Genomic DNA, 27,788 nt, shown 5'->3' on the forward strand with positions numbered 1-27,788 from the left:
CAGCGCAAGTTGCCCCAAACAGCAGCAGCAGCAGCAGCAAAGAGGCGCACGGCTAAAAAGTTTCCCCACAGGAATGGACAAGTTCCAGAAGAGCGCATTTCTCTCCCATTTCACCTCCACGGCTCTCACAACCACCGGGGATTGGATATAAGGACCGGAACGTGACAGATTTGGGATCTTTTTTGCGCTTTTGGGGGGCTGGTTTCTCACTTTGGATTGTTGTTTTTTGCGCTTCATCTGAAGAGAAAGAGGGGTGTTCTCCCTGGTGTGGGCTGAGGAAAAATGCGTGCCTTTACGCAGCCTCGCAGTGTGGCGAGGTTTGCCGTGGTTCTGGTGCTGGTTCTGGGGCTGGAGCGTGGATCCGGCACAGGGACGTGTCCCCCTCTGTGTGCGTGTTTTGGGGAGCTGGTGGACTGCAGTCGGCTGAGGAAAGGCCAAATTCCAGACGCGATCCCGGACTGGACGGTCCAACTGTGAGTCCAAATAAAGTGCCTCCATGCGCCTTTACACTCGAACCTGCAGTTACCTTAATAATAATCATGTATTTGTTGTTTTTTTTTAACACTTTTTGACACTTTTGCGATCCTGTCTTGTGCTGAAATCCCAGCAAAATGAATATGACACTGTAGGAAAAGCTCATTTAATTGACTTTTATTTTATTTTTCTCCTCCAATACAGTTAACCAAAGCTCCACAATGCCAAAAAAATCACTTAATCCTACTTAATACCTGCTCATTAATCCATTGATTGAGGCTTTATTCATGCTGTTGGTCCTGAGGCCAGCAGGGAACCACAAGCAGGCTTTATTATTTTGCATATTTACACATCAATGTGGCTTTGTCAGCTTCACTAAGCCCTCTTTTTTATAAGGAACTGTCATAAATTATGACTAAACTAAGCAGTGCCTGCAGGTATTCTTGTGTTTTTGTGGGTTAAACGTAGCTGCAGGTGGCAGAAAGTTGGTGTAGTAATTAAACAAACAGTGGTAATAAGCAGGAAAATAACCAGTTAGATGCTTTAAAATGCAAATAATTGCAAATATAAGGGATTCCTGGTGTTGCTGCTGTTTTGACAGTGTGGTTACATGCAGGTTTTTGTTTGCAGTGTTGCCTCTTCAGCCTCCAGATTTCAGTTTCTCACACCCTGAGGCCTTCAGAGCTCCAGCAGCATAAATCAGAAGCAGCTCTGGACTGTTTCCTGAAGCCTGCTGGAGCTGAAACACCAGCTTTTCTCTTTTTTTTTTTTTTTTTAACTTTTAATGGCGTGTTCCTCGGTGTGTTCTACTTTGCAGATAATTATTCTTGCTGGATTTTCATTGCCAGGGCGCTTGGTTTTTTATAGTCCGGTGTTTAGTCCGTAGCACTTGATTCTGCTCTGTTGAATTCAGTTTTTCTCCTTTTTCTGAAATGTGCTGCTGCTCTGGAAACTTGATGTGTGCCAGAGAAAACAGACCCAGCCTGAGCCTCATAACCAAAGGCCTCGGTCTTCCAAAGAAAATGAGGAAGGGAAGAAGAAGAGAAAAAAAAGAGAGTTCCACATGGGGGGAAAAATTCTTTTCACTCTGGCATGCTAATTTACGAGTGGCTCTCCAGCACATCTTAAACCCCTTAAACCACCCGAGCCTTTGTTTTCCAGCACCCCATTATTTCTGCTGAATTAGCAACACCAGAGCCAGCGATGGTACTGATTAAGGAGGAGCGTGGAGGATTAGTTCGGAGCACTGAAAGGAAAAAGAAAGGGGGGGGGGGGAGGTGAAAGTAGGAGGAGGAGGAGAAGAAGAAGAGTGGAGCACGAAGGAGCAGGATTAAGTCAGATAAAGGATTTAATGCCTTTTCGTGATAATAATTTCAACTCCTAAACAACTTTTATTAAGTGCAAACAACTGTGCTCGAGAAGTTTGAGTCCTGAAAAGTAGCTTTGTTTTCCCTTTCAAAGTTATATTAACTCAAATTTTCCTCACATTTGTTGCTTCCTGAGACTAAAGACCCACATTTGTTTGGCTATTTAACACTAATAGCACAAATAAGGGGAATTTGTGCCACAGCTAATGCTAATTTACTGCTGTTCCAGTTGTTCTAGCTAATAGGACTCCAAGTGCTCTGTGCTGTTAAACAGTATGAGCATGAAAGTTTAAAAAAAGCACAAGATTTAACTTTTTCAAGAACATAAACCTCTGGATTTTACAGAATAAATGAAATAGTCATACTTTTCTTGAACAGAAAGCTCCACTGACATTTTGGAAACATTTATCAGAGAACTTTGAAAAAAAATCACCTTGGGACACAGATACTGCTTTTTAGGGTCAAGATCATTTTTTTTTAGAAAATAAAAGATTCCTTTGTATATTCTTATAAAGCTGTGAACAAAAATGTTCATACACTTGAAAAAAACATGCGTATCGTGGCAATCTTGAGTTTCCAGTATTCAGAAATGTCTATGATTGAATCATTAAAATTCGTCTTACTCAAAAGAAAACGTTCGTGCATTTTGACTCTTTTATAGATTAATTCAACGTCTTTTGGAAATGTGACAAAATCTGCCGTGTAAAATCATACAAAGGTCAACATGAGTTACCAGTTTTGGTGATGAAAAAGTTGTTTAATCAAGTTTCCTTTGTAGTATGGCCTTTTAACTTCTCATGATTGATTACAGTTGACTACAACTGGTGACTCCTCTGATGTTTTCAAAAGGGAGAATAGAGTTTTTCACAAACTAGTTAGCAAATTAGCGTAATAACACCGCTTGACTCCACACGTGCTCTGCTGCATGTGCTGCAGACACTATGGAAAGTAAAGCTTGAAACATTTGGAGCATGCTCTACTGGACAAACTATGTAATGACACTATTTTGGAACAAACATACACTACTGTTGAAAAGTTTGGGGTCACCCAGACAGTTTCATGTTTTCCACTGAAACTCACACTTTTATTCATGTGCTAACATAACTGCACAAGGGTTTTCTAGTCATCAATTAGCCTTTCAACACCATTAGCTAACACAATGTAGCATTAGAACACAGGAGTGATGGTTGCTGGAAATGTTCCTCTGTACCTCTATGGAGATTAAAAATCAGCCATTTACAGCTAGAATAGTCATTTACCACATTTGCAATGTCTAGATTGTATTTCTGATTCATTTAATGTTATCTTCATTGAAAAAAAAAGTTTTTCTTTCTATAATAAGGACATTTCTAAGTGACCCCACACTTTTGAACGGTGGTGTATAATATAATACCAAATATGTCTATGACTGATACTACCAGCCAACCAATAAATCATTACAGATGCTAGTTTGCTATACTGCTAATGCTAATTATGTGGTCTGACTCGTTAAACTATCAGCTCTAGCTAATGGCTAAATGCTGGTATGCTACAATTTCTCATTTCTGCACTTTAAAATCACAACTATGGTGATCATTAATAAAAAAGATGAAACTTCAACTTGTGTTTTGACCGTAGTTTGATCTGTAGCTTTCAGATCAGCAAATTACCTCTTTATTTCCATCCACAATGTAAACAAAGCCATGAAATTTAAGTCTTTCTTTCTGCTACTGAGATACACTTATCAAACTTATGTCCCACTAAAACATTAATGACAGCTCTTGTAGCCTAAAGAGCAGCTCATTCATTCACTTCTCAGCGTCTGATAAGGAAGTCGTATTTTCAGTGGAGCGGCCGATGCAGGCTGCAGCTTGTTCGCAGCGTTTACAGCGTTATCTCCCTCCACTCAGGGCCTGCTTTGTGAGGGAAATGGAAGTGTCAGGGCTACTCAGGGTTTATCTAGAGAGTATGATAGGACACCTTTCCCATACGGCCCCCAGCGCCAGAGCTACAACAACAACAGAGATGTACACCTGGAAAGTAAAGGGGGTAAAACTCTGGTTGAGGGTTCCATGAAACTTTCCACCAGAGAACAAAAACAGGCCCCAGAAACTTCGACAGGGGTGTTTCAGACGTATGAAAGGCGTCCCTCTCGCTTTTCCCGGCATTGTGAATACATTACCAGTTGTTAGCTTCTCCCTCCTCCTCCTCCTCCTCCTCCTCCCCCCAGAGCTGCTTCTTGATGGATTCCAGATGAGGGAGGTAAAGAAGGAGGGAGGAGGGGAGGTGTAAAAAAAAAGAAAAGAAAGAAGTGTCTGGCACCACAGCGTTGATCGTGCACAGCAGCGTCAATAACTCCACCACTTTATGGCGCACGAGGCTCCGCTTGCCAGACTTTCTTGAGCTGTTTTCAGAAAAAAAAAACAGGCAGCAAAAACAAGAGTCTCGGCCTCAGTGAGCTGCAGTCAAACGAGGCCGCTCGAGTCGATCCAAAGCAGGCAAAACCAGGACGCAGACCAGATCTAATTGCGCAATATTCAAGAGTAAAAACACAGACAATAAGCAGCCTGTGTTCACATCCCTTCTAAAGATAGAACAAATACTATAAAGTTTCCAAAAATGTGCACAACTCTGGCGGAGTTCGGATCACTAGAGGGTTTTGAGGTCCAAATATCAATGGTGTTTTAATACTGTTAGATTTGGTTTAACCTTCTTAACCCTGAGCAGTTTCTGGTTGCATTTTTTTTTGCTCCTGGCACATTTTTACTCACTGTGGGCTCATTTTTAGCTGCAATTTAAAGTCCTGTACCTCTATGGAAACAGAACAACCATGACTAGAAGTAGAGAGAACTCAGAAGGAGTTGTAAAGTAGGAAATAGTAATAAAAAAATGAAAAAAAGTTTATTTTAAAATGTAATTTATTTTACAAAAATGTAAAAACTAGAATCAGCATGTTAAACACCCACAGGTGTCACCAATACTGGATAAAATATGGTGACTACATACTATAGATATTTTAATAGTTATTCCTGCTTTAAATTAGTTTCTATACTTGTTTTCTATCTGCTCTGTGTAAACACAGCCTGCAGTTCATCTGAAAGTTTTCAAATTTCTGTTATGTGACTGTCAGTCGCAGTAGAGTCACGAGTATATTCCCAGATGTGCCAAGGAGTGTAATTTTTTTGGCTTTTGCAGAATCTAGTGATTGCACATGTTTATATTTTTAATGAAAACGGAGGATGAAGTGATTTTGATGAAATATCACATTGTTAAGCTTAGATTTGGTCAGTTTCCCAGAGAAAACCAAAAGCTACACATGCTTGGTTTCAGAACTGTCAGAAAGCTGAAAATCTGACAATTTTTCCTGTTTTTATGGCCTCTGGCTCTGATAAATGATGTAATTTTGGTGATTTTTAAAAAATAAATAAGCCTCTCAAAGCTGGCAGCAGGTCTTTGGGTTCAGGGGGTTGACACAGATCTGATTTAAAGGTTTGTAAATATTCAAGTCAGAACAGGAATGTGATTAATACAAATCCAGACACCGGGAAAAAAGGGTCTTGGATCAAGACTCAGCCAGTTTTTTTTTTAAAAGTTCTATCGACTTCGCTCCACAGGTTTTGGCCTTTTGTCAGCGCTAAAAGAATGTTTGCCTCAATAACTTATCAGTTTGTCTGTTTGGGCTCTGAATCTCTGCAGAGGCCTGGATATGAAGCAAGCAGTTTTGGCATCGTTCTTTACAAAAGAGGGATAAAAAGCCAAAACTAGGCCTTTAACTTGTAAAAGAGGTTTAAATGTGAAGCTTACAGTCACACAATTACTTTTTGTATCGCTTTGTTTGAAATTATTGCAGCTAGTGAGTCCAAAAAACTAAAATTAGAACCAGTTGATGGGCTTTTTAAAGAGTTAAGATGCTTCAGCAACTATTTTTTCTCAAGTTTTCCGTCTGTTTGTGCTCAATAAATCTCGTCCTTACTCATTTCTCCAACCGCTGTGTTTTGTTTCGTATATCTTGCAACAGCACTCCTAACCTTGCAGCTTAATTACAGTCAATTTTCTTTGATCCACTTCCACTGTTCACAGTGTTACGGCACAACAACACTGGGAATTTGTGTGTAATTATGTTTGCCGTGTCGACCTTAAATGGAAGACAGTTGAACTACACGGTGCGTGGTGTGTACTTTTCCCCTTAATTTTAACTTCTTCTTTCTGTCTTCTTTTTTTCTCACGCAGGGATCTGAGCCATAACAAATTGCAGGTGCTTGACAGCTCTTTGTTTTCCAACCTACAACATCTAAGTGAAATGTAAGTACGCCGGCTGCTTTCAGCGCCTTTCTACAGTAAACACAGGATTTTCCAAAGCAGCCTTTTTATCGCTGTCCGACACGCAGCTGACGAGTATTTCTTTTCTTGCACAGAAAGCTGAACCACAACGAACTGGAAGCGATACCAGATTTGGGCCCATATGCTTCAAACATCACTACGCTCATTCTGTAAGTAAAACCCGCTTTTTTAGGAACTTCTAACACTGGATTCTCACCTCGGCTCGGTCTGGAGGGTAATCCTCCGCCAGGGCTGTCACTGCTGGTTAAAGTAGAGAGTTTAGAAGTGGTTCCTCCCCCTTTCTTCCCTCTGGAGAGGAACACATTTGACTGAGCTGGTTCCCAGACGGGGCAGTTGGAGGAACATGGCAGTCGGCCCCAGACGGGTCACGTGTACCAAGACAAATGCCATCAACAGAAATGGAAATATTGTGTTTGGTGGCTGCTGTCGGTGTATTTTTAACTTGGAGGTAGTGACGCGATACTGGAAAGGAAAGTGACTGAAATCCAAATTTGGTGATTTTTCTTAGTCTGTGTGGCCTTTTATGAGTGGAAACAAGGGAGTTTTTTCTTTATTTTCTGCCTATCAGCTTATTTAATCCCACAAAAGTACTCACAGTAAGAGCTCGAGTGATGCAAAGTTCACTCCTGCTGATAGGTTCAACGCAAAACCGTTTGACTTGTCACATTTGATCCCTCTCAGACTTGAACCAAAACATCCTCGAGGAATATTGTTGTGCAAGGCGTGCATTTAGAACAACACCAGATATTAGTGCGAGAAACCTCAGCAATTTTATTTGTTTTCTGCGGCGTGTCTCTGAAAAACCAAGCGAAGTGAGCTTGTTGTGGAAGAATGTGCCCGACTCCCCGGCTAGATGAGGCATATTCCTCATCAAGCCTCGACACGACGCTGTGCGGCAGCCGCAGGGCGTGCAGTCAATCGACAATTTGTTTGCAGGTTTAAGCGCAGGAGTGTCGCCTCCAGCTATGAGTTCATAGCGAAACATGAGCAGGACGGAGGTTTTTATGTGAGGGAAGCTCTTCACACCTTACACGCTGCGTTTTACTGCATCTTTGAGGGGGATTGTGTTAGAATTGTGCATCCTTGCTTTGCTGTTTCTTATCATTTGTTCCACATACACCAACAATGTGTGAAAGGCTGCATTGTTCACTTCATGGTAATAAAGAGGCCACAAGAGGTTCAACTTTTACAAATGCCATCTGAGCTGTCCAAGTACCCTTAAGCATCTCTGGAATAAAGTGCAGATTCACATCCAGACTGTTTCCAAACCACAATTTCTTTATTTTATTTGGGAATATTGTTCAGTTTGGTTTAACCAAAGTTATGTCATCAGTGTTAACCCACCAACCTTTAGGTCTACACTATGGCTTTTGTACTGTGAGTTGTAAAATGACCTGAATCACAAATATATTTACATAACAACATGTATTTCGTGCAAATACTTAATAAAAACAAAGACTGGAAGTATAAGAAAAGGTAGCTAATATTAGGATCATAACGGTTTACATCACAGCTGCTGCCAATTTACGTTAGTTACCTGATGTAGCTTGAGATCATGAGAACCCTAAGAATTCTAATCATATCTGTATTATTCAACAATATTTCCATTAATGACAAATGTTCTGTTTTTTTGAAGTCAGATTATTGCAGAAAAAGATAGATAAAGTCGGCAAAGCGGGTCAGGTATACAAAAATGTCTAGCTAAGCTTTTCTAGTGATAGAAGAACACTATATACAAACAATGTATACAAACCTGGCTAATGTTAGCTTGTTAGGCTAATGTGGCCATAGCTAAAAACTACTTGTGATGTTTTTTTTGTTTTTTGGTGGATTAGAATGGGTCTTATGACCGGGTATATTGTTTTGTTTGGACTGAAAATGTAAATCTTGGTCTGTACCCCACATGTCCTAAGTTTAGTTGTAGCAGTTTTCTTAGTTGTAGTTCATAACTTTAGCTGCTGTTGAAATTTGTACTGAGAACTGTGGAAGTTTAATGGTACCAGCAACCAAATTTCTGTTGCTATAACACCTCTAGAATATATTCAGTGTATTCGGAACTTTACAACCTAGAGTCTGACTGTTATATTGTATATTTATGGCACATAATGCAGAAAAAGATGCTTGGGGTTATTTAGGAACTGTACTGTCACATAGTTTGTCAAGCAGAGCAGCTTCATTGTTTACAGTGTTTTCAGTGCTGATGGCAGCACATGTAGCAGAGTAAAGATCACAACTGAGCAAACAGTGGTGCAGAGTCAAGCTTGTGAAGCTCTCATTCTTTAGTGTTACTCACTATTTTAAAAGTTGCATAGACTTAATTTAATGGTATGGTAAAAGGGCGATACGTTTTTTTAAATTTTTTAATTTATTTATTTGATAGGGACAATGCAGTTTAACATAGTTCCATTACTTAGCATGAATCTGATGTGCTGCACAGAGAGTTTATAGCAAATGCTAGTTTCCAACTCTTGTCCCTAGATGGGCCTTTAAATATAAAAGTCAGGATATATAACATCATAAAATAACAGAAAAGTTTACAAAAGAACAATAAAATACATGTTCACATAAAAACAAATAATTACACAAACCAGTTCAAAATAAGTTAATAAAAAAACATTGCAAACTAAGAATGATTACAGCTCTGATTTGCTTTTAGCCAGCACTCAAGTCATTGAATAACATGAGACACAGATGCTATCTCGTTTTAAGTTTAAAGATGGAGGGGTGTGAAACCTACATTTGAAATTTTACAAACACTGTTCTAAAACTAAAGAAACTCATTTATAGGAATATGCAATTCAAAATGATGCAGTTAATTTTAGGAATAGTGGTTCAGAGACTTCTTAGTTAATGCTAACTCGTTTTAGCTGCTTACCTTAGATTTTGCAAGAACCGATGCTGCTGTACATGTTGTACGCACCGATTTCTGCCTACATGTGGAATAGTGGTTGATAGGTTTCTTAGCTAATAATGCTAACTTGTTAGCTACTTATCTGATTCTCCTCAGCTTTAACTAGCTCTTTAAGCATATAGCTTTAAGCTAGGAAGCTACAGTTTATCAAGCTAATCCTAACAAAATAAAGTAATTTGTTTTTATATTGCTATGAGATAGTTTTTGAAACCCAAAAATGTCGTAATATATAATATGACAGTAGTTTTGAGTTCAGTAATATCAAAAACCCTCCTCTGTCCTGAAGATTAAATCAAACACTGCCTTTTTGCATTAAAAAGATCACATGTAAACACAAACTATCAGTATTACCCTCATAAACAGCCTAATCTGTCAGACAGCACATTGTGGATCGTTTACTGTTGGTAGCGAGTGAAGTTAGAAGCATAATCCATTTGAAAAGGCAACATGAAAAGAAGACTGAGGAAAGAAGAAAGTGAAATTCACACTTGTTCTCTCCAACACACTATCTTTGTTGGCTGCCGCCCTCTTTCTTCAGTTTAGGCGTCGTAGTGTGATTTTTCTCTCCAGTGGAACATTTTTCCAGCATTTCTCTCCCTCCTTCAGTTTCTCTGAGCTGTGAGGGTTGTAAAGAGAAAAAAAAGCCCTCAGGGTATCGAATACCACTTATTCAAACAGCCGGTCAGACATAGCGGCAGCTCTCCCCGACTTCTTTGACCTCGCAGCTCCGAGTAAAAACAAACGGCAATAACCCTGCAGCTGGTAGTAATTGAGTCGTGATCATCTTAATTAATTGAACAATTTCCCAGGAATTTATGGAGGGGGTAAACCCCGTTGCTACTAAATCCCTCTGTCTGTGTTCAAGGAGGGTTCAACAAATGACCGTAGAGATTCCAGGTTTGATTAGCTGTAGATGGAGGTGAACCTCTCAGTATGTCTGTGGATAGATGTTGAAGAAGGGACTTACAAACCAAAACAGAAGTGATTATAGTAATTTTCCATGATGTTTTCATAACGAATACAAGTGCTGCTGTTGATGGAAATCTTCATCTTGTATTTGGTTGCTTTTGATGAATCAAGTTAGCTTAATCTGTTCAAAATAAAGTTATGAAACTACAAGTTCACTGATTTGTTTTTTTCAGGGCTGATACTGATTATTAGTAATCAAGGTGACCGATAACAGATGTTGGGAGCCGATTTGCAGTAAAACAGAAAATCGTGGTGCTACATTTGAGAATAACTCAAACTCCAATACACAACTTTACTAAAATACCGTTTAATTATGTTTAAATGTTGAATAAAAAGGGAACTTTTCAACATTTATCTTTCAGTGTAAATGAACTGTTTGCTTGTGATGCACAATCAATCAGATATTATGAGAACACAGTGAATGACGGTTGCATCTTAGTAGAACATTTTAGATATATTAATTTATTGGGAATCAATTTTTAAGAAGTAGTGATACTGATATTTGGAAAAATGCTAAATATTGGATCCAAAAATCAGCCAGGCTGCAGACTGGTTGACCTTTGATGTACACACACGTAGTTATTTGGCTGTTTTTGCTTGATCTGGTAGTTATTCCACTTAGTATAACCCACCATTGGGTTTGAAAATCATGGTGTCTTTAAAAACAATCACCCAAATTACACTATTTATCAGAAACAGGACTAGCCAAGCCGCGCTAGACAATCCATGGCAAAGAATTTAATTCTCTGCCAGGGTGGGTCTAGTTACCCTCCGTAAGGCTCGAGGCTGGATTCTCCGAAAACTGGCCGGACAAATCACCATGAAGTGTAGAGTCAGAAGGCGGGCGTAACTAAGTGACGACAGAGGCGCGACGATTCTGACAGAAACAACCGGCGCACAATAAACATCTTTCGACTTGGCTTTGGCCACAGCCCTTAAAGATTTAAAGCTAAAATTCAACTTGAAAGATAAACAAAGGACGGCACTGAAGTGTTTCATTGAGAAGAAAGACGTATTTGGACTTACGCCGACGGGATATGGCAAATCCTTAATATACCAGTTGGCTCCGCTGGTTGGGAAGCTAATGGGACTTAGCCACAATCCGCCGGTGCTCTCGGAACTACGTCAGCCTATTCGTTGTGCTGCTTGCTGTATACCTACCCAATTGCTGCAGAGTGATTTGAAAGACAACCTTTTAGCCCGCCTCCCTCCCTGTCGAGCGGCCCCAGACCCTTGTGCCTTCAGAACATGGCTCTCGCGCGACTAGGCTGAAACAGGACTGTAAAACTGAAAGAATCGTCAGAAAATTTAAAAATTCTGCACTCGTGAAGCTGTTAGTGATTCAGCTGTGACCAACAGTCGTGATGAAAATTCAGGGAATTTTCAGTTGAACTGCAGGCTGTGTTTACACAGAGCACAGACCAGAATAGAAGCAAATTCAAACTACAAATAGTGAGCTATGTATAGTATGTATTGTTTTCCTAGCATTAGTAACACTTTAAAAAATGTACATGTTGATTTGGATGTTTTTTTTCAAGTTTTGTAGAATGAGTAATCAGAGAAATTCAACTATCATTTTTTCGATGTTTTATGAATAGTGCCATTCTAACTTTATTATACTGCACATATGACTTTTTTTCATTCTCTCTGCTTCTAGTCATGGTTGTGTTGTTTCCATACAGATGCAAGACTTTATTTTGCGCAGAAAAATGAGCCCACAGTGAGTGAAAATGTCACAAAAGCAAAAAACGCCCAAAAACTGCCTTCTACATCTCCTGTTCCGCCCACATTGCTTGATTGACAGGTGATGTCTGGGAACTGCTGTGCAGAAACGCCACATTAAAAGACCACAAATGCCTTTTTTTTAACCCAAATACCGCAATGCTTCTCAGTATTTTCGGCCCTACAGAAACACACTGATTCATGAAGACGTTCTGTGTCGTCTTACGTGAGGGTCCTTCAGTTCACATGTTAATACGATCTTCTCCGTTGTGATGATCAGCCATTTGAGTGAGATATGTGCACCGTTTAATATGGCGTCTCAACAGCGAACACAGCGCTGGTTTTCATTACAGGCGCCACTGCAAAGAGAGGGAGTCATCAGATGGCTTCTGAAAACTCTGTTCTTTTTCCAATAGGAAATACCACACACACATACAAGCACAGACACACCACGAGCGAGACACTTTTAGAAGAGCGAGAAGAAGAAAAAGACGACTTTCCATTTAAACAGCCTCCAGCATTAGAAGTATCATTCACTGCTCGGTGGACAAAGCTGAAAACAACAACTAAATGTCAAGAAGCTCATAATTTTTGTTCAACTTGTCAGTGTGTAAATGTGGTCGGCTTGATGGCGGCTGAGGCCAAAAACCCTATGGAGTTATGCGAAGAGCTTTTATTACAGTCACATTTTATGCATTCAAGCTCTTCGAGGGTTTGGAAAGTCTGGAAATGTGGGTGTAGAGGAAGATTTTTAGCAGCTTGTGCTTTTTAAATACTACCAAAAAACATGCATAGCGAACATCGCGCAGTGGTTGCAATCGCATCAACACAACAGCCCATTCTGGTCCAATAATGAGTCTGGATTCTCGTCAGCGCTGAAGATGCCTCAGGCTGTTATTGACACATGCTTTGGCCTTTGCATTGACTTCCACAAACAGCAGCAAAGCCCCGCAACCGCACTCATAATGGCTGTATAATCGCATCAAATTGGATGAACAAATTTGAAGCGTGCGCAGTCGAAGTGCACAATGCTCGGTCTGTTTGTGTGTGGAGAAGATTCGTTGAGTGGCAGTGCAGATGTTGGGAGGGGAAAACATGGAAAAGAGGAGGGTTTGGACCGAGTTTGTGCAATTATTTGGGCATGCAGAGGTGAAGATTGTGGCTGAGTTTGTGTTTAAAGTTCATATTTTATTGTGGAAACTGAGTATGCCGTGAAGCAGCCAAAGTTGAGGGTCCATCTCATGCACCAAACCCCTTCGCTTGCCCAACTTTCCCTGTAAGTAAAACTGGAAAGACTGGTTCTGTCTCACCGGGCGGCCCTCCTTCTCTCAGCAACCAGTCAGGGGAACATGAAAACTGAGATACAGGTGGTGTGCGGCACTTTTGTTTGGGACCTGAGGGCTGTGGTGCATGGAGAGCCCTCTGCAAATCTCCAAACAAAAGAGCTGCCTGTGCCGTTTTTATTGGACACAGCCAGCCAAGACGTTTTCCTAAGGACCTGTAGCCCTGGTAGTAGTTACTGCACACCTGAAAATGTGCTTTTCGAGCGACTTTTTAGCAGCAAATGCAGGTTTTTCAGAATCATACAAGGATGAAAAGGTAACGGCATGCTAGGAAGACTATGTTCCTTCACCACACTCCATTTAACAGAAGAATTTGAACCTGCTATGGCAGTTTTTAGGCGACTGTCTGTCTGTCTGTCTGTCTATCTTCATCACTGCATAAAGTTTGACTCTAGTCCGAACCACAGAGGTACTCCACAGTCTCGCCAAGTGTCCCATCCATATTGACTCTACGTCATTCCTTGAATCGCAAGATTATGAAAAGGTGTGTCGATGGAGGAGCCTGTCTCTATGGAAATATTTTGCACAAACATTGAAGAGATGTGTGGAAAAATAGGTCAGGGCTACCAAGCGGCCCTTTGAATGGGAGACATGTCTTGATTTAACAGCAGTCATTCAGTCATAATGCCTTAAGTACATGAAATGAAAGTAAAATTGAGATTAGACTCAACAAAAGTCTTTCTGGATGTAAATAGATGGATCAAACCTGGTACCTGATTGACAAACTGAGCATCAAATCCAGCTTTTCTCCAAGATATAACCACAATATTTGATGTGCTCTGACACCTGCCACTCAGTTGATGGACAACAATTAAATATTAATGGCACCACATTCCGAATTAAACTGACATTATAAAACCGTCCTCAGATTTTTTGTTGTTGTTGCTTTTTGATGGCTGCTGGAAAAAGGAATCAGAAAAACCAACATCTCGCTGGTCAGCAAGGTGTAGCTGGAGGGGGGGACTGTGACCATCGCAATGAATGCTGAAAACGAGGCCTGTAGTCTGGTGCATTGGAGGAACTCCCTCCCCTCCTCTGCACTCTCTGCTGCCGAGGCTCCTGCACAAAGAGGGCACTGTACCGGCACTGTTTATAACTAAGCAGTCCCTGCACTGCAATTTAGGAGGCGTGCAGCTCAGGAAATTGCTGGCCTCTGCCGGGGCATGCTTTCACTGAGGGAATGGTATTCATCAGCCAAGTAATTGGCAGGTTACTTTTTTAAATACCTTGTTGGTAATTACCTTATAAACAAAATAACACATCACTAAACAGAAAGGTTGTTTGGCGTGAAGAGTGGTGACATTAATCATATCGAACAATTTGTTGGCTTTTCATGAAATAGCCATACATGAGCAAAAAAAAAAAATAGGATGACAGACTTTCGCTTTGGGTGGCAAGTTTTATCTTTACAAGCGCGTGAGAGTTTGTCATTTTTTAATACCGCAGCCTAATTTAGGGACTCGACTGTTTGTATATCTGGGAACATGAAACTGTTGTGCACCACTGGGCAAATACACAGTATTTTGGTAATTTATTGGAGCAATGGTGTCTGTATTTTCAGAGCAAACAACAGGATCACCAGGATCTCCGAGGAGCAGCTCAGGCCTTTTCTGGCCCTGGAAACGCTCGACCTCAGCAACAACAACATCGTGGAAATAAAGGCCAACTCCTTCCCTGCTCTGCCGCTCAAGAACATGTAGGTGTCAGAGTTTCCTTTGTGTCTTAAAATACATTAATGGATCTGACTGTAGTAGCTGTAATATTTCTGCTATTGTTCAATCTTCCAGGTTCCTCAACAACAATCGGATCTCCTCTCTGGAGACCGGCTGCTTCACCAATCTGTCCAACACGCTGCAGGTTCTTCGTCTCAACCGTAACCGTCTTTCCACCATCCCAGCCAAGATCTTCCAGCTGCCCAACCTCCAGCATCTGTAAGCTCCATTTTTTTTACAGTCAGCATTACTGGTTCCATTGTTGCTGATTAATAAAGCACGCAACCCCAATTTCAACTTAAATGTAATTGTCCCATTGCAAAGGGGAAATGCTGACTGTAGTGTACGTGAAAAGTTGTTGCATCTAACTAAGATTTAAAGATTCCAGGCTAATCCACTCCTACCTCCATGCAGCTGCTCAGCACATTGACAGACAGGTGTTTTTTGTAATCAGTGCAGTTCTGGAGGACAAATACAGATTTGGAAATGTCCAGTTTTAGGACTGCATCATTAAGGACACAGACAATGTTTCGACATCAGTATTTTTCATCAACAAAAATAATCTTTTAAATCTTGTGTTCATTATAATATAAGTCTTTTGCGTATCATAACTACCTCAGGACATCTGTCATTATTGGCTCCTGTCACTGGTCAGATGCAGTCAGTATTACAGTTTTAGACGATGGTGGCTGGAGCAAAGTTCAACTTGGTTCAGTGTAAAAAGACTCAAGGCTTCGAAAGAGTAAAAATTTGGATGTATTTTTGAGTTGCACTACTGCATTTATTTTTATTATATTGCAGTTTGACTTTACAGTTTCAGACTTTATTTTGAAAACCCATGTTTACATTTTGTAATTTGCTGTATTATACAATAACAGTCCGTCTGTCAAAGTAAAAAGAAGTTAAATGGAACGATAATTTTGCAGTTTGGGAGAAAAAGTAACTGTTCAGGCATTATTGAAGCCCGGGTTGCTTTGATTGCAGCCTTTAGCTCATCTGTATTTTTCAGTGTTTCTCATCTTCCTTTTGAAAATATTCCACATGGGGTACTGTGGGGTTCAGGTCAGGTGAGTTTAGTGGACAATCAAGCACAGTAATACCATGGTTAGCAATCCATTTGGTTGTAGTTTTGGGACTGTGGGCAAGTGCTGCTGGAAAAGGAAATCAGCATCTCTATAATGGAAGCATGTGCTAGCAGATGCATGGACGTCTACAATGTATAAAATGTTTCTTAACCCTCGTGTCGTCCTGTGGGTCAAATTGACCCGTTTTTAGTTTGAAAATGTGGAAAAAAAAATATTTTCACAGTGAAATTTTTGATGTCCACATTTTTGGGAAATTTTTGAACATATTTTGGTAGAATTTTTAAAAAAAAATATGTTTCTTTAGAACATTCACATAAAAATCTACCAAAATCCAGTGAAATTTGCTGGATTTTGGTTGATTTTTATGTGAATGTTCTTAAAGAAAATATTAGAAGTTTTACCGATAAATATGAAATCACTTTAGGTATTTTAGGATTTTTTTTGGAAGATTTTTAATCTTTTTTTAAAAATATTTACAAGAATTTTCTTGCCAAATTTGGGCAGTTTTTAAAAAAAATACTTTTAAGGGAAACTTTTAAGGAATTATTGGAATTTTCTTCCTGAAGGTTTTCCAAATTTTCAGAAACTTGGGGAATTTTTTTTGCTGATTTTTTGGGGATTTTTTCAGAAAATGAAACAATACTTTTTGGTGCCCGGAAATGAGGACAACAGGAGGGTTAAATAACTGACTTTTACACAATGTTCTAATTTATTGAGATGCACTAGAGTATGTACACAAATGACCCCTTAATAGTTGCACTGAAGCCGAGCAGCTTGCTTTGCTTTTGCTTAAATTCTTCCACTCTTTGTTTCAGGGAGCTGAGCAGAAACCGGGTTCGCAGGGTCGAAGGCCTCACATTCCACGGTCTTCACGCTCTTCGCTCCCTGAAGATGCAGAGAAACGGACTGAGCCGCCTGATGGACGGAGCTTTCTGGGGCCTCAGCAACATGGAAGTCCTGTAAGCTAAATTCACAAGCGACCTAAATTCTGCTGCTCCGGTTTGATGCAATGTGAAGCCTAATTTTTTCTCTGTTCTTGTGTCCCTGCAGGCAGCTGGACTACAACAACCTGACGGAGGTGAGTAAGGGCTGGCTGTACGGCCTGCTGACTCTGCAGCAGCTCCACCTCGGCCACAATGCCATCAGCAGGATCCGACCTGACGCCTGGGAGTTCTGCCAGAAACTCAGCGAGCTGTGAGTCCACCTTTTTCATTGTCTCCCCCTCCCTCTGCAACCTCTTTTTTTCCTTCTTTTTGCCCTCCCTCTCGTTATTCCCTCCTCACTTTCACATTCAAACTCTGAACTCCCAACACTTCGCTGTGTTGCCTTCACCTCCTCTCTGGCCTTCCTCACACTCCAGTTCCCCCCGTCGCTGATCCCAACACAAAGCTCCGACTCTTATGCTCTGCCGGCCGCTGCCAACATTAAAGCACTGCCAAAATATTACACACCCCTTTGCCTCCTTTCTGCTCGGCTGTCGATCGAGCCAAAACATTGACCTCCAGAGGTCCCACTGCCACTCCATTATTAGTTGCACTTTCTTCCCCTTTGAAATACCCACAAACTCCGGAGATTTCTCAACCCGTCGGCCCACGTTCCTGGAGGCAGATTGGATTTCCTTTGTTGTGGCTCTTGTTTACTGCACTGTTTGGAGCGTTTAGCACAGATAGGCTGTTTTGTTTTTTTCCTCTCTGGCTCTTATCACATGAACCTGAGAGTAAACAAGCTGCCTGTGGGCTGTGAACTGTCCGGCTATCTGATTTGGTCTCATCTGAGTTTACTTTAAGGCTGCTTGCAATTATTTGTTTTACAATTTCTCTTCTGTTGCAAAATTCAGTCTCATTGCAGTGATTGTAAGCAACGTCAGTCTGGAAAAGGTTGTTTTCATAAAACTTTGTCCTCTCAGTGTTGAATTTGATATGTTTTTTCTCCAAAAAGTCGTTTGTATTGGCAGAATATTAAAGTAGAGCTTGTAGTGTGTCACATGTGACTCCATATTTTTCAGATTAAAAACTACACATTTAAAGTTTTTCAAGTAATGCTTGAGGATGAAATGTATTTTACCAACTGTGTCCCTATTACTTAACCTTCTTAATCCCAAAACCTGTCACCGAGTTTGAAAGGCATGATATATTTGAAAATGAACTCAAATTACTCTAATTATCAGAACCAGAAACTGTAAAAATAGCTAAATTTGTCAGATTTTCAACTTCCCATCATTTCTTGAACTTATTGTGTTTACCCATTGATTTTGTCTGGAAAATTACACAAATTTCAGCTTAAAATTGAGGTATTTAATATCACTTTATTCTACATGTCTCATTTTCTGTCATTTCAATCTTTTTGCTTGACTCCTGCTCTCTGTGCTCATTAATGATGTATTTCTTTCTTTATTTTTTATTTGATGTGTAATAAAGCTGTTTATATTTACACGTTATACTTTTTCTTTTGTCAGACAACGGAACAAGCGTGCAAAAGATCCTAATGTTATAATCACGATGTCGTCAGACAAATTGCGATGTTGTATTTTTCTAGAAGTCGAAGCTATTACCAAAATCACAGAACTGTACAATAAGGAGAAATAGAGATGCTTTTAATAACTTGGATTCCTTTCGCAGCTGCTCTAATTTGCATCATATTGTAGTTTACGGTTTTACGCCGAATATACAAACACTGGTTTATATTTGGTTTGTAATTGATTAATTGGGTAAATAGTAGATAGAGTACTCAATAGAAGAATAATGGTTTGTTATTAGCCCTACTTTGTGTACTAATGTTTTTATCTTCTCTGTATCTGTCCCACAGCAACCTCTCCTCCAATCATCTGTCCAGACTGGAGGAATCCAGCTTTGTTGGTCTCAGTCTGCTGGACGAACTCCACATCGGAAACAACCGTGTGAGCTTCATCGCAGACGGAGCTTTCCGTGGCCTTTCCAACCTGGAGATGTTGTAAGTTTAACTCAGTATTTTACTACAGAGCGCCCGGAGGTTTAGAACCTCGTGCTGATGTAGCTACAGCTGAGTTTTTTTTCAGATGTTTTCATGTTAATAATAGGAATATCTACTATTCATGGCAATTTTTTCTCATTTAGGTGATCAAAATGGGGTTGAAATCCTTCCATTTTAGCTTCACAACCCCAAAATTCACCGGCAGGTTGATAGACATGATATCTTTATTTTAACCACTTTTATCAGAGCCAGAAACTGCAAAACAGAAAAAAAAGTATTGTATGTTTATTGTTCTGACAGTTCTTTAACTGATCTGACTGAATGTTATGTTGGGAAAATTACTCGAATATAAGCGTAAAAATCATGACAGATAACCAAAATCATCAAAATTTACCAAAAAAAATTCTTTATGTTAACCAGATTCTGTAAAAAACTAAAAATGTAGTGCTCCTCGGCACACTGATTCAGCTGTGACTAACAGACGTGACAAATATACAGAGAGTATTTGTTTGAACTCGGCTGAACTGCAGGCTTTGTATTTAAAATGTTGTAAAATATCTATAATATGCTAGAGCCTCCATTTTTTTTAAGGCTCTTGGAAAATTTAGTGCATGTCAATTCAATTTTTTTTTCAACTTTTGTAAAATAAGCAATCTTTTGCTTTTCTTTTTTTGATGGTTTATTACATTTTAACAGTCTCACACTACATTTTTTTGTTCTCTCTACTTCTAGCCTTGGTTGCATTTACTGCAGTGAAAAGTTTGCCTACAGTGAACAAAAATGTGTTTACTAGTGCCAAAGGTTATACAAATCCGATAAAAGCCGACCAAACAAAGACATTCAGCTGAAGTAAAATTAGAAATTCTGAATTTGCGGATAATACAAAAAGACCACAGTCAGTATGAAGCTTTATGAGTGAATGTTTGGTGTTCCAGTTAACATCAAATGTACCTACAAATCCATATGCTGCTCCGTCGGCTCTCTCAGCCCCTTTAAAGCCGCCCCCCACCACCAATCCTCTGCCTGAGTGGAAATATCCTGCCTGATTTGTTTTGGGGATGTGAAATGGATTACTGTGTTGAGGTCTCTCCACACACATAAAAAACCTCCAAGAGGCACAACCCCCCCCCTGACCTCAGCAACCCCTCCAAACCTTCCCATCCTCCACCCAGAACCCACCTCCTCGCCTGCATCCACCATCCACCCTTCCCCCTTCTGTTCCCACACAAAGTCTCTATAACATTTCCAACCCCCCCGAATGGCACTTTTTTTTAAACTGAAACCAAATGTGAGCTGTGCTGCTGAGGTCATGGTAGGGCAGGTGTGCACCAAGGTGGACATGGATTGCTTCAGGGCTTCAAACCCGCCACCCCCGCCCCTTCGCCCAAACACACACCCTTCCTCAATTTCAATCAGCCATAGCCAGGCATGCTGAGGAAGAAAATAACTGTTTGAAAGCATTAAAGCAGCTGACGGGATCAAAGGAGGCAATTTCTCTGGGAAATTCTTGGCTTTTAGCGATGCTCGTACCAAAGCTGTGTATTTAGTTGTTTGGTGTATTTTTCTTTCTGTGGATAGCAGGATAAATGTCTCCATATTTTTTCCAGTTTTAGTAGCAGAAAAATGTTTCAGGGAACGTCAACAGTTGGTCAGAGCTTCTCAAAAATCAAAGAGCTAGAGTTTATTTTGTAGAGTTGCTTTTTGGCCCTGATGTTCAGCGATCAAGCAGGGACACAACCATTGAAGATGACCTATTTCTGTACCCACATTAGTAGTAATTCTGCATAACTTAATGTAACATCAAGCGGAAACGGACTATTCTCACTATTAAAATAAGTGTGCTGCAGAAAGTAGTTTAGATCTCACGATGTATGTTTCGTTAGACATGCTATCTGCCCTGTGTGTTAACTCATGAGAATTGGCAAAGCTAATGTTTGTTTGCTAAAAGTGAGTCTGAAGTGTAAATAAGATAATGGATATAATTTTAGAGCAGAAGGATAATAACTTACATTTTCAAAAAAACAAAACAAACAAAAATACATTTAATTTCTGTTAAACTAGTGCAGTCAGAAGTAATTTGTGTCAGAATTGGTCTCTTTGATTATGCTAACCTGCTAGCGTGACATAATTTAGTTGTTCGGTCAGTTTTCATTAGCAATTTCTTTCAGTTTTTGCAATTTGTGGATTCTGGTTTGCACGGGAGTTACTGATTGTGAATATTTACTAAAAAGTTATTTTCATGCACAAACAATTTTGTTTGTTGTAACTCATATTTATGGCGTGATACATAAATCTGAACGTAGTAAACACTTCAGTTGTAACATGGCTAAATGTTGTCCACACTAATATTATATTAGCTGGTTTGACACCGTTTGGTCAGTCCCTATTAGCAGTTTCATTCAGTTTCTGCAGTTTGAGATTTCTTTTGTTTGTGTCCAAGTATTTTCACAAACAGCTGCCCCAGTCAGCTCGACAATGTAACTAGGGGATCTATTAAAAGGCATCTTTCGAAAAGTTGTGGAAAAACTTAACATGTGTTTAAAATCACATTTTTATAATGACGGATTCCTTTGAGGATTATCACATACATGTTTTAATTGCATGCAGAGTATATTTATCTGCACAAATGAAGTTTCAAATGTAGCACACATGTGAAATTGCAGTGCTTCCTTGTAAACTTTTTTTTTCCTCTATACAACACAGAAAAGCCATTGCAGACTTTTAAAAGTGCCGCAAAGGCCAGGAAGTGACTTCCTGTATCGGCATGGAGCCGCTTTGAATATAATTTTAACGTCTCAAACATTTTCCCCTTCACACGAAACGTAAAGCCGCATAAAGTTTTATTAACATCGCAAGTGCAGTTGTTTTCTGGGTGTGGATTTCTCTCTCTCTCTCTCTCTCTCTCTTTTTTTTTTTACAATGTGGTTTGTCTTTGTTTCTTCTGAAAGGGATCTCCAAAATAATGAAATCTCTTGGACCATTGAAGACATGAATGGACCTTTTTCTGCTCTGGACAAGCTGAAAAGACTGTGAGTTTGTTTATGTAAAGCGACCTTGGGTTTGTGAAAGGCGCTATATAAATTGAATATATTATTATTATTATTATTATTAGTTTGTGACCTACTTGCCGTACGGTTTGACTTAATGGAACAAAATAAGGTCAGTGAGTAAAAGTGAGGTTGGGCATTGATCAGACTTTTGTCGTTTCTTCCCAGATTTCTGCAGGGGAACCAGATCCGCTCGGTGACCAAGAAGTCTTTCTCAGGCCTGGACGCACTGCAGCACCTGTGAGTCGGCCTCGTGTTTCACTGATTGTTTCCAAAAGTCCGAGCTGTAAACTAAGCAGGGTGAATCACACAAAGACATAGAGGCTGTTTGTTAGAGCCCAAACTGTCTTCTCCCATTCCTTTACTTTGATGTGGAATGAAGAAAAAACTCTGCCATTAGTATCTTTACGTGTGTGCCAGACTATATCGATCACCAGGGCAAGTGGAGAAGGCGATGTGTGTGCACAAAAGTGTGTGTTTGTCTGTGCAACAGCTGCATTTGATTCTAATTAGAGTTTTTTCCCAGCCGTTGCCAGAGCTCAAAGCAGCCCAGAGTTGGGCCTCTCTTGATTAACACAGCAAACTGCTGCCCAGAGTTTTATTGTTCTGGAGCCCAGACCTTTTTTCTTCTCTCGATTGAAGTTTCTGCAGCCTTCACTCCACACGGCTGATGTCGGCAGAAAAAGCTGTCATCTTTTCTGTTGAGGATCCTAATTTTCTTTTCTCTTTTCCCTCCGCAGAGATTTAAGCAATAACGCCATCATGTCCATCCAAGTGAACGCCTTCTCTCAGATGAAGAACCTGCAGGAGCTGTAAGTGTAGTCATGTTTAAGGGCAGCTTCGGTTAGTGCTTCAGTGTTGATGTGAGACAGAACACCAGGTGAAACTTATTATGGTGTGCTGGGAAAGTCAGCACCAAGCAGTGCTTATTTCAGTGTTAATAACGGGTTCACAGTTTCATTTGTCTCCTTCCAATAAAGGGCAGTATCCTGTAAAAACCTGAGCAAGGGAATCTTTACATTTTTTAAGTATTAATGCCATTTTTTTGAGAAGTTAAAGATATTTCCATGACAATAATGCTTCCTGGAGAAAAGCAGGGCGTTGTAGGAGTTGAAATGTGAATGGGCGTCTGCAGTCTGTATTTTTGTTTTGATGTATAATTTCAAAATTAACAGATACTTTGCATACCAAGTCTGTATTAGTCTGTTGGCTTCACAAACTTGTGTTATCACAAAAATTACAAACACCTAACTAAAAAAGAAGGCTTTTATAAGGTTGTGTTTCAGTAAAAATCTACCTCTGTAGATGTGAGAAAACACAACATGAGCAACTATTTGAAATGCTAGTACTGAAAGGTAAATTGATCCCTTGAATTCCAACCAATTCCTTTTTTGCTCGGGTCACAATTTTACTCACTGCGGGTTCATTTTTTACTGCAATATAAAGTCCTGCAACTCTATGGAAACAGTAAAACCATGGCTAGAAGTAGAGTCATGTACAATATAGCAATGTTACTTCATAATTAATACAAAAAGAGAAAAAAGTTGAATCTGTTTCTTGTTTCCATGTGTCTCTTATCTGGTTTATGTGAACAAAACCTGCAGTTCAGCCTAGATCAGCTGTCCAGTCCCTGATTTTTTTTTTCTCACATCGCTGTTGGTCACAGCTGAATCTTTAATGGCTTCTTGGTTATGCTGAGGAGTGCAGAATTTTAATTTTTTACAGATGCTGGTTAGATCATATGATATATTTTTGCCAATTTTTTAAGGAGACGTAAAATAAAGCAATTTTTTTTGTTTTACAGTTTCAGGCTCTGATATATGTAATAATTTCAGCATTTTTTTAAAGTTGAGAACATGCCTCTCAAACCCGCCGGTGGGTTTTGGGTTTGGATTTTGCAGAGTTTAACATCTCTGGTATCTTCTCTCCTTGGCAGGCGTCTGAACACCTCCAGCCTCCTGTGCGACTGCCAGCTGAAGTGGCTTCCAGTCTGGGTGGCAGAACAAACCTTCCTGCCCTGCGTCAATGCCAGCTGCGCCCACCCGCAAATGCTGAAGGGCAGGAGCGTGTTCGCCGTAAGCCAAGAGGATTTTGTGTGTGGTGAGTGATGCATTCACTTGGTGTAACACCTTGACACACACGTAGCGTCACGTCTCAGAAACAGCCATTTATCCAAGGCAGGTTTTCCATTTACAAACTGACCCAGATTGTTGAGTATTTTCCTCACGGACTCCTGGACAACCTAATGAGTCTCATAAGGGAACATGATGGAAATTTCCTAAGTCACTAAGTTATTCCCCTCTCAGGGCCTCATATGCTCCCAGTGTCGTATAAATTTAGAGATTTTCACCTAAAACCAGACAAATAATGTAGAATAAAATGTTAATGTCACAATTGTCTTTCTTCACCCAGATGACTTCCCAAAGCCCCAGATCACCGTGCAGCCGGAGACCCAGTCGGCCCTCAAGGGCACCAATGTTACATTCGTGTGCTCTGCGGCCAGCTCCAGTGACTCGCCCATGACCTTCGCCTGGAAAAAAGACAATGAGGTCCTGAATGATGCAGAGATCCACAACCAGGCCCACCTCCGGGTTCAGGGAGGCGCTGGAGGCGAGACGGAGGTGACAGAATATACGACCACACTAAAGCTTCGTAATGTGGAGTTCTCCAGTGAGGGGAAGTACCAGTGTGTCATCTCCAACCACTTTGGATCGTCTTACTCCACCAAGGCCAGACTCACTGTCAACAGTAAGTTTGGCAATGGAATAAACCATTTCACATGTCTCCATACAAAGCCTTATGGTTTTGGAATCTTCAGTTGTCCGGTATTAAGGTCTTTTCCCCTTTTTTGCAGTGCTGCCTTCCTTCACTAAGATGCCCATGGACTTGAGTATCCGAGCCGGAGCAACGGCAAGACTGGAATGTGCCGCTGTTGGTCATCCTTCCCCTCAGATTGCCTGGCAGAAAGACGGAGGCACTGATTTCCCTGCTGCCCGTGAGCGCCGCATGCATGTAATGCCAGAGGATGATGTGTTTTTCATAGTGGATGTCAAGACTGAAGACATCGGTGTTTATAGCTGCACTGCTCAGAACACAGCCGGGGCTATTTCAGCTAATGCTACGCTAACTGTTCTAGGTAAGAGCACTGACATACGTAACAGAAATTGTTTAAAGCTTCCACTTAAGGTTTGAAGGCTTTTACCAATTATTCTGATGTTGTTTGCTCAGTGTCACTAAGCTAGTCTACTACTTTTCTTACAGAAACACCTTCCTTCTTGCGTCCCCTCATGGATCGAACTGTGGCCAAAGGTGAAACTGCTGTCCTCCAGTGCATTGCAGGCGGCAGCCCTCCCCCGAGGCTGAACTGGACCAAAGACGACAGCCCACTGGTGGTGACCGAGCGCCACTTCTTCGCAGCTGCCAACCAGCTCCTTATCATTGTTGACGCTGCAGAGGCAGACGCTGGGAAGTACACTTGCGAGATGTCTAATGCGTTGGGCACCGAGAGGGGCAATGTTCAGCTGGGGGTCATACCAAATCCCAACTGTGACTCCGGAGTGCAGGGTGGCGTCGGGCTTGGAATTGTGAGTGGCGGAGGATCTGACGATGATGGGTGGACCACAATGGGTATCGTCATCATAGTGGTGGTGTGCTGTGTGGTTGGTACTTCCCTGGTTTGGGTGGTCATCATCTACCACACCCGTCGACGGAATGAGGACTGCAGTGTCACCAATACAGGTTGGCGATGCTTTGTTTTGTTTATTCTTCCTCTTTCCATCTGTTAACTATGAAAATGAAAGCAAATATAACCCTATGTCTTTGTGCTCCAGATGAGACCAACCTGCCCGCCGACATCCCCAGCTACCTGTCCTCTCAGGGCACTCTTGCTGACCGACAGGATGGCTACATTCCATCTGAGAGTGGCAGCAGCCATCAGTATATGGCATCATCAATGAGTGGCTTCTACCTCCAGCCTAAAGACATGAACGGTAAAACCCCTGCCCTTTCTTGTTTGACTTCAATTTGAAATGAATCCATTTTTTGTACTTGACACTTTTCCTTCACCCTGATAGGTCTTTGTCAACTGGATACAGGAAGTGAAGCAGACTTGGAAGCGGCTATAGATCCTCTCCTGTGCCATTATCAAGGTCCAATTGGGTCACTGCTACGCCGCGATAACATGTACTCCACTGACCCATCAGAGGTTTTCACAGGTTTGTAACAGTCTTCTTTGTCTTGTTGGACTGATCCAGAAGAAGAAGCCTACCTGAAGTACTTAATTGACATTTTCACCTTCAGGTTGTTCCAACGACCAAAAGCCCGTCTGCATCGACTCCTACAGTGGCAGCCTGAACAACCCTAAAAGGAGGGATTACTTCTTGTCCGAACACTTCGACCTCTGCTCCTCTACAGTCCTGATGCAGCTTCCCAATGCCAGCCTGCATCACGGTCCCTCTCACCAGCAGGGCGACCGCTGTCCATCCATGGAGGAGGGAGATGTGGTCGACTACGGGAGACCTCATGAGTGTCTTTCCCCCTGCAACACCTTCATGGGTAGGTCTTGAATCGATTGGTCTTGCTGAACTTTGAAGCCATTGCTGTACTTGCTCTGACTTTTTCTTGCACCTCTCTCACTCAGGAACATTTGGGAAAGCTCCTTGGAGGCCTCAACAGGATCTTTATCCAGGATTCAGCCCGCCATCAGTGACTCATAACGGAATAACTCTGCATGAGAACCCTTATGCTGCTCCGGATGCAGATTCAGATCACGAGGACATCAGTGTCGACAAGGACTCGTCATCAGAACAGAGTGTTTATGAACATCCATTTGACAACAGTCGGACTGATCCAATGACACAACGGAGAACGAGCACTTGACCAAGTGACTGAGCTCCTGTCTGCTCTTGTTTTTCATGAAGAGGACGACCAAAACAATGAACATTTCTACCTCACTGAATGGACATTTTTGCAATAATGGACTCCTCAAATGTGCAACGAGTGAATGTAAAAGACAATTTGATATTCCTGTACAAACAGAAAGGAGAATATTAACAGCTGTTCTTGGAGAATGCAGCTTCAGTTAAATAATACAGATGAATATATACATTTTTATATAAAGTTTATAATATTTTGTAAATTGTATATAAACAGATTTCATTATTTTTGCTTACATTTTGTGTATGAGTATTTTGCAGCCTGTTCAGTTATTCCAGCTTTGAATGAAGCAATGTTTTGCACATGTGTAAACAATTAAAAAAAACACCTTAATGTGTGCTGCCACGTTCATTGAAGTGATACAAGTGTTCATGAATAAGGCTTCGTCATGCGGGAGAGGTATTACAGATTCAGTGGACAGGTTGGGGAGTTAAATGCTGGCTTTTCAGAGCAGAACCACAGACCGCCAAGGACGGTGCAGGTCTGTCATCAGTCAGCCCCCCCACACAGAGGATGTTTAACTGTTTAGTATCAGCCTGGGTCCAGGTAGAGCCGGGCAATCACTCAACATTTTCATTTATTGCCTTTCAATGTAGTCATTTAGAATATATAAGAAATAACCAAGTAGAAGACTTAAAATTTGGAAAATAGTCGTAATAACATCCTCTTATTGGTTGCAGTCAAAAGACCCAGCCTTAATTCAACTTCTTTTGTGATTTGATGGACTTTTAAAATTGAGGAGACTATGGTGGAAAAAGTATTGGATTATTTAAGCAATCTAATCTTTAAGTTTTTGAGAAGATACTGCATCAGTAGATTATTTATTGAAATTAAACCATGCAAGAAGCTTCAAGGGAAAAAAAATACTATTTGGTGTGAACAGAACTAGGTACAAATAGCTTTTTGAAAAAAACAAAAACATCAGATATCACTACTTTAATGTGTCATATGTTA

At 40.7% G+C, this 27,788-nt stretch overlaps 1 protein-coding gene across 1 annotated transcript; it reads left to right on the forward strand.

Annotated features, from left to right (window-relative positions):
• lrig3 (leucine-rich repeats and immunoglobulin-like domains 3) lies at positions 1-27,167 on the forward strand. Its single transcript, XM_022189351.2, has 19 exons — positions 1-473; positions 6,051-6,122; positions 6,236-6,310; positions 14,668-14,802; positions 14,894-15,037; positions 16,719-16,862; positions 16,954-17,097; positions 18,709-18,852; positions 21,801-21,881; positions 22,068-22,139; positions 22,640-22,711; positions 23,836-23,999; positions 24,312-24,647; positions 24,754-25,035; positions 25,161-25,637; positions 25,730-25,888; positions 25,973-26,113; positions 26,199-26,453; positions 26,539-27,167. Exons 1-19 carry the CDS (start codon positions 283-285, stop codon positions 26,775-26,777), a joined length of 3,327 nt encoding a protein of 1,108 aa, XP_022045043.1. The 5' UTR covers positions 1-282; the 3' UTR covers positions 26,778-27,167.
• Positions 27,168-27,788: the final 621 nt, after the last annotated feature.

Source organism: Acanthochromis polyacanthus, chromosome 1 (assembly GCF_021347895.1).
Source record: "Acanthochromis polyacanthus isolate Apoly-LR-REF ecotype Palm Island chromosome 1, KAUST_Apoly_ChrSc, whole genome shotgun sequence".
NCBI lineage: Eukaryota > Metazoa > Chordata > Actinopteri > Pomacentridae > Acanthochromis > Acanthochromis polyacanthus.